Source organism: Ictalurus furcatus, chromosome 1 (assembly GCF_023375685.1).
Source record: "Ictalurus furcatus strain D&B chromosome 1, Billie_1.0, whole genome shotgun sequence".
Classification (NCBI taxonomy): domain Eukaryota; kingdom Metazoa; phylum Chordata; class Actinopteri; order Siluriformes; family Ictaluridae; genus Ictalurus; species Ictalurus furcatus.
In genome coordinates this window covers 2,194,237-2,206,389 of record NC_071255.1, presented here as the reverse complement: position 1 = coordinate 2,206,389, position 12,153 = coordinate 2,194,237, and the positions used below count along the sequence as shown (strand labels likewise).

General features: G+C 40.0%; 1 protein-coding gene across 1 annotated transcript in view; it reads right to left on the bottom strand.

The window, feature by feature from the left end:
* Window positions 1-12,153, bottom strand: part of adamtsl4 (ADAMTS-like 4) — a 33,541-nt gene that overhangs the window by 7,179 nt on the left and 14,209 nt on the right. Inside the window, exons 6-7 of the mRNA XM_053649983.1 lie at window positions 384-523; window positions 38-242 (exon numbers count right to left, since the gene is read on the bottom strand). Coding sequence (XP_053505958.1) covers window positions 38-242; window positions 384-523 — 345 coding nt within the window. The remainder of the gene's footprint in view (window positions 1-37; window positions 243-383; window positions 524-12,153) is intronic.

The window sequence follows — 12,153 nt, the reverse complement described above, 5'->3', positions numbered from 1 at the left end:
CACACACACACACACACACACACACACACACACACACCGAGGTAGTTAGGGCTGGCACTGCGTTCCGTGATGTTGATGGCTGTCGCTCCGGCTGGAATGTCGAGAATCTTGTGATACCCCAGAGGTACACTGCTGTTCTGGAAACTTCCTGACACTCGAACACACGATCCATCACTCCCACCGCATACGCCGCACCGATCACGCACCACGCCCGAGCCAAGCATGCCATCACACCCCTCGCTCTGAGCGGAAGGTTAAAGAGAAAGAGAGAGACAGAGATTATATTATGTGTCTTTGCTTGACACCGTAATCAGTAAATTATAGTTTGGATGAGTAAAGTAAGTGTGTGTGTGTTTGTGTGTGTGTGTGTGATGTGTTCTTACCAGACATCGGCCTCCCACACACACGTCATTGGGGGTATTATTAACACACGGGGTTCCGTCTCTCACTCGCTCCGAATGACGAACGTAAAAACGATAGCCGACTGGCCGACACGTTAACTCACACTGCTGATCCACTGAGCCTGAAAGACAGACAGAGAGAGAGAGAGAGAGAGAGAGAGAGAGAGAGAGAGAGATGACGTTTGATAAGCTATTGTTTTTCCCATAACAGCAAAATTGCCAACAATTACAATTTTTCATTTATTAAAGCACAACACTCTGTAATGTTTATCCATTTATAGTTACATCTGACGTTGTGGAAAGTCCACAAATCGAGTTCCTGTTATGCCGTTATTGCCTCGTTTAACGACACAGAACGCGACAAGGACATGACATAAACATAATTAGACAGCAAAGTTCAGAGATTCCAGAGACAATGTGTAAGTGTGTTTGAGGAAGAGAGTGTGTCTGAGGTGGACACACACACACACACACACAAACACACACACACAAAAAGTGTTTCCTTGTTTTTTGCTTTTGCTCTCTGGCTGACATTCTTGTAAGTACACAAACTAGACATCAATTCCGGTATTTGGGATGGGGCCAAGTGTTTGATGGATGAGGAGAGCAAGAGGATTTCCCGCTCGTCCATTCTGTCACAGTTATCTCTGAGCGATTACAGCAAAGACACGAGACACTGACAGAACCAGAGCCTTTTTGACTGTCCCTGTCCCGCACTCCCCCTCTCTCTCCCTCTCTCGCGCAGTGAACACTGGAATCTCTGCTGTCTAAAGCTGCTTTCCTGCTATGTCACTGTCTAAACAAACTGCAGCCGAGAGAGAGAGAGAGAGAGAGAGAGAGAGAGAGAGAGAGAGAGAGAGAGAGAACAGCAGGACTTATCCCAAGGAAGAAAAACAGGGAGAGAGAAAGAATCCACTGTATCTGATTTGTGTGTAACACTGTGTGACGGCTCTTGCTTTCAGCTGCTGGAGTGTGTTTTAGATCTAACACACACACGCACAATTATTCCTTCATGTCTCCCACACAGTAAGGCCGAATCACAATACTATAGGTGTTTAGATCATAAGCTAGAACCACTCTAGCTATCAAACTAGCAGGCAGGAACACTAAAGTTAACTGCTAAGTGCTAGCAGGACATGAAAAAAATTGATGCACTGAATTAGCAGCAGTAATTGGACAACCTGAAGTAAAATAAACAGCAAAATTAGCACCAGTTAACATCCTGAGGTAAAAATAAAATGCAAAAATAGCATCTTCTAACAACCTGAGATAAAATAAAACACAAAAACTGCATCTAACAGTATGAGGTCAAATAAAACGTAAAAATAGCATCATCTTAGGAGCAGTAATTGGACAACTTGAGGTAAAATAAACAGCAAAATTAGCATCATGTAACAACATAAAATAAAATGCAAAAATACCATCATCTAACAACCTGAGGTAAAAATCAAACGCAAAATTAGTATCATCTAACAACCTGAGGTAAAATAAACAGCACAATTAGCATCAGCTAACAACCTGAGGTAAAAATCAAACGCAAAAATAGCATCATCTAACAACCTGAGGTAAAATAAACAGCAAAATTGCATCTAACAGCCTGAGGTCAAATAAAATGCAAAAATACCATTATCTAACAGCCTGAGGTCAAATAAAACGCAAAAATACCATTATCTAACAGCCTGAGGTCAAATAAAACGCAAAAATAGCATCATCTAACAACCTGAGGTAAAAATCAAATGCAAAAATAGCATCATCTAACAACCGGAGATAAAATAACGTGCAAAAATAGCATTATTTAACAACATGAGGTAAAATAAAATGCAAAAATTTGCATCTAACAACCTGAGGTAAAATCAAAAGCAAAAATAGCATCTTCTAACAACCTGAGGTAAAATAAACAGCAAAATTAGCATCATCTAACAACCTGAGGTAAAATAAAATGCAAAAATAGCATCTTGTAACAACCTGAGGTAAAATAAACATCAAAATTAGCATCATCTAACAACCTGAGGTAAAATAAAACGCAAAATTAGCATCAGCTAACAACCTGAGGTAAAATCAAATGCAAAAATAGCATCTTCTAACAACCTGAGGTCAAATAAAACGCAAAAATAGCATTATCTAACAGCCTGAGTTCAAATAAAACGCAAAAATAGCATCATCTAACAACCTGAGGTAAAAATAAAATGCAAAAATAGCATCAGCTAACAACCTGAGATAAAATAACGTGCAAAAATAGAATTATGTAACAACCTGAGGTAAAATAAAACTCAAAAATTGTATCTAACAGTCTGAGGTAAAATAAAACATAAAAATAGCATCATCTTAGGAGCAGCAATTGGACAACCTGAGGTAAAATATAAATTACAAGATATTGTTGTGTACTGGAGAAGTACACAACACACACACACATACACACACACACACACACACACACACACACACACACACACACACACACACACACAGAGGAAGACAGACACACACTCCCTCTGCTCCATCTGTGTGTAACTAGCATGTGGGAATAACGTCGTATTCGGATGATATCATGCTACAGCTGCGACTCCCTCACTCACACACACACACACACCACTTCACTCCCTAAATCTGTATGTTTATCGTTCCTGTCTTTCTGCTACTCCACTGTCTAGCTCCAGAAAACTCCCCTTAAACTCTGTTTACAGTTTGCTCATCTTTCTCTTCACTCTATCCCTATTTCACCCTCTCTGCTTTCTCCTTTTCCTCCCCTTCTCTCCCCAGTTTTTCAAATCAGAACTGGGTGGAGAGGCTTGGCATCAAATCCAAAAAATGAGGGATTTGGATGAAAAAGTGTAGAAGAAAAAAACTCGAGGGTGTTTAGCAAAAAGAAGACAAGGTACTCTATTTAACCCGTTATCATTCCCTCTGCCATTATTTCACCAATCATCTAAGTGTAACCCCTGTTAGAAGGCAAAAACCTTTAGCAATCCAAAGAAGCCTTGAGGTACGTGTTTTTACTAAGACAGTGGAAGGCCAAAATGAAGTATTCGTATCTATCTAGAGCTTGAAAAACAAAATATTTTTAGAATGACATCTGCTATAATCCAGCTCTTATTAGCATTTCTGGTTCTAATAACCTAACATGAAAACACACTTCTGTAACTCGGTAAATGTCATGTTTCTCAGTTTGTCCTTCACAATTCTTGTCTCTCATTTCCTGTCCTCTAGATGAATGAAGCAGACATGCACTATTTTTTGACAATGTGATGAAAGTGAAAGCACAGCACCTACATCATGTACAACGCCGGAAGCATCAAACATCCCGGTTTCAGGCGCTGGTCTGGCGTGATGCTGGGGCCTGGTGTATATGTGAGCAGAAATGTGGAAAAGCCAAGCGCTACCTCCTGAATCCTGACCCTGAGGAGAGCCTGGACACCATGAAGCTGAAGGTATGATTGGGGAACGTGAAGAAAACTGACAGACAGGGCCATTCACTGCAGATGTCCTGGCATGAAAGTGGATACGTCAGGGCGTGGGTAGAACCACAGTACAGTATGGTGTGAAGCGGCTTGGAGGAAGAGTGCATCTGGGATCCAGATTGAATAAGAAGATCTACCAGGTTTTAAGATGTACTGAAGACAATATGCTGTGCATGATTCTCTAAATGAAGATCTTAAGAATTGATTCCAGAAAAAAATAATAAATACTCGTGCACACAAAAAATAGCTAACAAATATGAGAAGAGACAGATTGCAACCCTCAAGATCCTGAAGCTTGTGGCCAAAAAAGTGCCTGAATGTATTTTCCTGAGCTACCAGTAAACTTTTCTTTATATCCACAACTGGGCAATAAAATATAATAATTTAAAAAATCAATGTTAAAACACTTTCAAATACAAAGCTGCCAGTCAGACTCACTGTCTCAGTATATTTCTAGCCAGGACTGGACCAGAGGTTCATTCGTTTTCTCAAGGGTACAACACGAGTCTTGAAAGCATGCCTGGGACATGACTGTATCTTGCTTACGTTACTGCATTATTCCTGCTATTGCAGCTCCTGGATCAAACCCAGGCTCACTTTCAAGGGAGAGTCTACTATGTTTCATCACTAAACATGGCCAAGAACCAGCTCTCTGCCACACCGCAAATCAACAACCATGCTTACTATGCCACTACTCCGATTCCAATATGTGAAGCTATGAACCTCTTTTCAATCCAGTTTATTTTGTCACAAATTTACTCAAACAAAAGTCTAATCACCTGACCAAGAACTGGGAATGCAGTCAATCTGTCATGATTAAACTCTGCATCATTTATTTATTTATTTTTTATTTCAAACAAGTGAAATAATTAAACTCATACTTTAATGAGAAAGATCGGCTCAATTAATATTCTAATGAGCATGCTTGATTGACAGCCCCATGTCTGAGACTCCGCCTGCTACAGTCGTATAGTATAGTAGTGAATCAAGTTGTACTAGTCTCTGCAGGAAAACACCCAAAAGTTGACTAGTTTCTTATAACATGAAATGTTTTGTTCGTCTTCTACCATAGCAATTCGCCAAAGTTAAAAATGTTTAATTTAGTAAAGAATAACGTCAGAATTTTTTTTATCATTTATAGTTACATTAACCTACATCACAGCAGCTATAAACATCTGTTCCCCTCACCAGACTCTCTTTTCTCTCTCAACGTTAATAAGACCAAAAAAATAAAAATGAAAGCAGCTATTCACGTTACCAAGAAACTACCAAGTGTAAATTCCTCGGTCCTGAAGACGTCAGTAAAGATACAGCTTTGGACTCTACCAAACCACAGTCGGACAGAATGTGTACAAATGGAGGAAGTTCAAGACCGTTGTCGAATACAAATATCATGAGTCCACCATCAGGAGAACACTGAACAACAATAGCGTGCATGGTAGGGTTGCAAGGAGAAAGTCAATGCTCTGCTCAAAAGAACATTGCTGCCCGTCTGCAGTTTGCTAAAGATCACATGGACAAGTCAAAGTCCTGACCTTAATCCAATAGAAATGTTGTAGAAGGACCTGAAGCAAGCAGTTCATGTGAGGAAACCCACCATCATCCCAGAGTTGAAGCTGTTCTGTACTGAGGAATGGGCTAAAATTCCTCCAAGCCGACGTGCAGGACTGATCAACACTTACCCCAAAGGTTTATCTGCAGTTATTGATGCACAAGGGGGTCACACCAGATACTGAAAGTAAAGGTTCACATAATTTTGCTACTCACAGATATCTAATATTGGCTCATTTTCTTCAATAAATAAATGACCTCAATAGATAAATTTGTCTCTGACAAATTTCAGTTCTCTTTATCTACTTTTATCTACTTTCGTGTGAGGGTTCACAAACTTTCAAGCACCACTGTAAAATGTGGTGTGCGTACTTATGTTTTTTCCCTATCGTGTCATATCTAAGAAATCTTTTAACGAATGAAGGTCCGATGAATGTTTATTGACATCACCCGACAGAGAATAAGACTACTCTCAATCTGTCATGATTCGTTAATTAATTTCTGCATGATTTATACTTCCTGTCAAACCTATGCTTCATATGTTTGTAGGACTCAACCAATGCTGCCATATCGACCAATGCTGTTATAAATGGTGTCGGACCTCAAATCCACATGGACGTTCTCGCTGTGGTTGCTGGGACTACGGTTGCTGCGATGGCCTTGGGACTGCAATTACACTCGGGTCTCCTTTAGTGAACAGTGGACTAGTTCAACAAACAGACTTCATATAAAAACCATAATGAACTTTCTTTTACTTTCACACTATCCGTTGTTACCCAGATGAGGACTGGTTCCCTTCCGAGTATGGTTTCCCACAAGGTTTCTTCCTCATATCATCTTAGAAAGTTTTTCCTCACCACCGGCTCGCTCAATAGGGATAAACTCACACACTTAAAATCTCTATCCTGTGTTTATATGTTTCTGTAAAGCTGCTTTAAGACACCTGAGTCCATTATTAAATGCGCTATACAAATAAAAATAAAGTTTTTATTTGTTCAGCAAGTTCATTCAAACATAGCTTGAGGGTTTGAATTTAACAGACAAAATATGCCAATATTTTGTCTGTTAAATTCAATAAAATAGAATTCAATAAAATAGAACATATTGGGACAAAATCTTAACAACCTGATCGGAATGTGGAATTGAACGCTCAAGCTGTTTATCATGCTGAAAAGGAGATCCATGTAACTGGCAAAAAAGTACAGTAACAGGATTCATCCTCTTCAAAAACGCAAAGAATTTCCAATCCTGAAGTCAGATTGAACTAAATCCTCGACATCCATTTCATGCATTGATTAAGCTTCTCGCTCGTCTTTCTATCGTTGTGATAATCATGCCGTTTTTCTACCATTTTTGTGTGTTATTCTCAAAATGACACTTTGTTTTTATAACGCTACGACTTTATTCTCAAAATAGTATGACCTCAATATCAAAACCTGATTTTTGAAACATGCTCTTGGGAGGGTATGGGAGGCGGACATGCTAACGAAAACCCTAAAGTGCACAGCCTATAGCATACTGTAGGTCGCTAGTGCGTCTCGAGGCCGGCAGAGTGACGTACCATCTAACCTGTTTGATGAAATGATGTTGTGAAATTAATGTCACTATAACATTAACGCTGTAATAAAACAGCGGTCAAATATCAAAGCCTTAGCTTTTAGATAACATTATCAATCGAGATGAGGCCATTCGTTTAACTGTTCAATGTAATGTAATGTGATGTTTACTACACCTTTAGAAATCAGTGTTTCCTAAAAGAAACCCACGGTTAGTGGTTCTATTCTGAATCCTTATGTTTACACATTATGAACAGGTCTGATTAATTATTGCCCATGTCATCTGAATGAGAATGGGACTGCTGTCAATCTGTCATGAGTAAAGTCGGCATCATTTCTACTTCCTGTGTGATATGCTGAAATCATTGGTGGGAACGGTGTTCAATTTGAAATGTGTTTGTATGCTTGTAATCCGATACGCTTCTCAAGCCCCAGATGAAATGATCGACACTGGAGACTCCTTCAGTAAATGTTAAAGAAACGTCTCCTTACTAAAACCTGCCCCCGTGAACGAGTCGTTACTACAGAAATGATAATGTATTCAAAAGATCACCTTAATATTAACCTGTGTTTTGGAGCTGCACTACTCAACTCCTTCTGACCAATCAGATAAGAGAATTCACTAGCGCAGTTCTTAACATCTTAATACGTTCTGATGTTCGCAAATGTATTTTCCTGTCAGAAACTAACATAGGAAAGTACAGAGAGACAAGATCCTGAAGTTCGTGGCCAGAAAAGTGTACAAAGGATATCTCGCAACATTATCAGGCCATCGAGCTCTGAAGCAGTCGAACATAAATTCTGAGATCGAGTTCAGTATGTATCCTCAAACACAGTGCCGTATGGGGGAATTTTACTGTAAAAACACACACTGTCAAAATGAAACTTCTATGGGACAAAAGCCAGGAAGGATCTAAACAATCTATCTCTAAACCCGTTTATCACGTTCAGTGTATTTGCTCAAAAATAACCGCCTCATGTAGGCGACCCTGGGAATTTTCCTCTTAATCCCTAATGGGTTCAAGTTAAAATGATCCCTGGAATAATATGATATATGACTTTTCTCCCACTGTCAAACAGGCTCAGTTTGCTTGTAAAAAGGCTCTTGGGGCTCCAGTTCCTTTAATAATACATTATGATCAATATTACATATCAATACAATATGATCATTATTTGGGATTAAGATTAACGATAGCATGTATTACACTATATATATATATATATATATATATATATATATATATATATACACACACACACACACACACAAGTGTATTACTACAGCCCAGGTCATGGGACATCAATTAAAGCACACATAAGTAGAGTAAAATTTGGACCTTATGAATAATGAAACTTGTTTTCAGGGGAATTTTCCACGTACTACGACGATTTCGAGAGAGACATGGAACACAGAGGCCGGAGATACTACACCACGTACCACGGTACTACGCTGAAAGCAGCGCAGAAGATCAAGCGTTATGGTTTCAGACGTTCCCCTGATGGGATGCTGGGGCCTGGCGTTTATGTCTCGAAGATCTCGAAGCTTGTGGCCATAAAAGTATACAAAATATGCAACATTACCAAGTAAGGAAGGAAGAGTTCTCGTATATTAATTCCTGTATTAATCAGTATTTGGGATCACAGTATTTTTGATCACTTAAAAAATGAGTGGTTTCAAAGAAACGGTGTCATGTTCTAAGTTGTTTAACAGATCTAGAAGTTAAATATATCCGGAAATAAAAGCTGAACTCCTGAACTATCATCTCATATTCATCTTTTGATGTCAAAACCAAATGGCTTCAGCGTAGAGCAAAAACAAGAACTGGCCTTGTTGTTCCAATACTTTTGGAGGGGACTGTAAGTTTTCCATGGATGGATCCAGTTTCCATGGATGAATTTTCCATGGATGAAGATTTTTGAGAGTGGTTATAGAGGTCAGAGATCCTACACGGTACCACGGTACGACACTGGAAGCAGCGCGGAAGATCGAGAGTCACAGATTCAGGCGATCCACTGACGGGATGCTGGGGTCCGGCATCTACGTGAGCAGAAGTGTGGATAAAGCCAAGCGCTACCCACTGAAACCTGACCCAGGCGAGAGACTGGCCATCTTGAAGCTGAAGGTACGAGTGGGGAAGGTAAGAGAATCGATACGCAGGGCCATCCTCTTAGGAAGACTTAGGCATGGATACGACACGGCGTGAGTGCCACCGAAGATCCTGAAGCTTGTGGCAGAAAAGTGTTATAAATATATAAAATATCCAGCACAGCGTTATCAAGCTATCAGCTCTGAACCGCTCGAGTTTCCTTATATGCAAAACTGTGCAATAAAAATGTCGTGCAGCTGGAACAGAGCAGGTGCACGTTCTTTTCGAAGAAGTCTAAAAGAAAGTGAAAGTACCACTCATCCTGCGAAACTTTAACACTTGACGTAAAACCACAGATGGGTAAGCAACTCCACACTTTCTCTCTTACTTTTCAATTTTATTGTCTATTCTGTCTTTCAGTACTGTAAAAGTAGAGCAAAGAGAATGTACTTACGTTTAGTAGAGCTATATTTAGAGTTGTTTTGAAATGAATGCTGCACTATTTTTATACTGTTTTTAAACCTGAATTCTGAGATCGAGTTCAGTATGCTTCCATAAACAGCCTGATTTGCGGGGGGCAGGGTTTAAAGTAAAAGACACATTCACACGCTGCCAAAACGAAACTTCTATGGGGCAAAAACCAGAAACAAACTAAACAACCTCATCTGAATGCGTTTTTGAACTTCGAACTCTAACGTTGTTTATCATGTTTAGTGTGTTTGCTCAAAAATAACCGCATCATGTAGAAGCCCTGGGAATTTTCCTCTCAATCCCTAATGGGTTCAAGTTAAAATGATGCATGGAGTAATATGATATATGATTTTTCCTCCAATGTCAAACAGGCTCAGTTTGCTTGTGAAAAGGCTTCTGGGGCTCCAGTTCCATCAATAATACTTGAACTTTCCATGAACAAAGATTTTGAGAGAGGCCTTAGTTCCTTGCTGGAACACGGAGGCCGCAGATCCTACATCATGTACCACGGTACGACTCTGGAAGCAGCACAGGAGATCAAGAGTCACGGATTCCAACGTTCCTCTGACGGGATGCTGGGGCCTGGCGTCTACGTGAGCAGAAGTGTGGATAAAGCCAAGCGCTACCCTCTGAAACCTGACCCCGGCGAGAGACTGGCCATCTTGAAGCTGAAGGTACGAGTGGGGAAGGTGAAGAAAATCGACAGGCAGGGCCATCCTCTTCAGAAGACTTGGCATAGGAATGGATACGACACAGCGTGGGTGCCCCCGAACTGCGGCATGGTGCCAAGCGGCCTGGAGGAAGACTGCGTCTGGGATCCGAATCGAATAGAAGTGCTGGATATGTGGGAAGTTGAAAGGGAAATCAACGACGGCTCGATGTGCCGGATTATTTGACGAGGTTCTACCGTCGTATGGAGTCTGAAATGAAAGCTGACCATTTTTCTTCAAAATCCTCAACAAACTCCTACTTTATTCTGTCCACTTCAGGGACTGTTACTTTAAATAATAAGTCAATACCTGAAGAGATATAAAAAGAAGGACTGTTTAATCCTGGTTGATTATCTCATGTTTTAATCAGAGTTTGTGTATCAGAGCGCATTCAGTGACCAAATCTTTCCAAGTGGCTTTTTCCTAAAAGAAACACAGGGCTCAGGGCTGGTGGTGCTATTTTGAAGTCTAACGTTTACACCCTTTGAACTCTCGATGAAAATGAAAGCCCCGATGCGTGAAATCATGATCGCATTTTATATTACGGTCTGATGACTTTTTATTGATGTCACCTGACCGAAAAGGGGACTACTTTCGAATTTGTCATGATTAGACTACGCATCATTTTCACTTCCTGTGTAGTTCTTTCTTATACTTTCAACGTGAAACAAACCTTAAATATGATTGTATTACTCCAAACGTGAGTGCTGTATTACACGTCCAATAAAGTTTGCATGAAAAACGAATTTACCTCAAATAAAACACAACTGAAATCACCGATGGGGTGTGGCCTAATATTTTAATGAGCACACTTGATTGACAGCCTTCTACAGGAGACGTCACCTGCGGGAATCACGAACATTCAACATCCATATAGTAACCGCGCTAGGTTATGTGTGCTAGGTTTCACCTGCTAGTCAGCTTTCACTCACCAAGTTAGCGTTCACTTGCTTGGTCAGCTTTTCCTTTCTCTCCTAGCTTTCACTCGTGATTAGTTTTCAGTCTCTAACTAGTTTTCAGCAACTAGGTTAGCTTTAACTAAATAGACTTGCTAGGTTAATTTTCACTCACTAGCTAGCTTTAAGTCAGCAGACAAGCTCTCACTTGCTGTGTTAGTTTTGCTGGGTAGATTAGCTTTTGCTCAAGTGTTTTTTTTTTAAATAAATGCTACAGGTGTATAGCTATAAAATCTTAAGAACATACTCGTAGCCACAGGACAGAAGACTGTAAAGTAGACTGTAAAGTAGTGAATGAGCTTGTACTTTTATTATCTGTAATATAACTAGTGACGAGTCACTGCAGGAAAGCAGCTCGGGCTGGGTCCAAAATACACGTGCACTGGATTCCTTATCAAACGACGGGATTTAAAAAGGCTGAGGAATCATAAACGAGCACGAAAAGTCGATCCTAGACCACACGTTGATGATACTCATATAACAGAACATCCTGTTTAATTGTTTACAGTTACATTTAATATATTTACATACACCTAATATGTCGTAGCAGCTCTAAACAATCGTTCCCTCAGCAGCTGGTGGTGTTACTGAGAAACGTGTAAACAAAATGTAAACTCTGTCCCGAAGAGCGAGGTCCGGAAAGCAGGCTGACCTTCCTTTACAAAGCGCTGAAACTGGAGACTCTTTTCATAAAGGTTGAATAAACATCTCCTTACAGAAAAATGTGGCAACACATGTGGATGTGATGATGAAAGAAAGAATAATAAAAAAAACAAAAACAAGATGTGTAACAAGATGGACTGGGTAGAGCTACAGATGGATGGATGGATAGATGGATGGATGGATAGCAAGATTAATTGGATAGATTTACACATGGATAGATGGTTGGATTGGTGAAAGTATGAATGTAGGGATGCATGAAAGAATGGATAGAGAGGTAGAGGGTTGGTGGATAGATAGTAG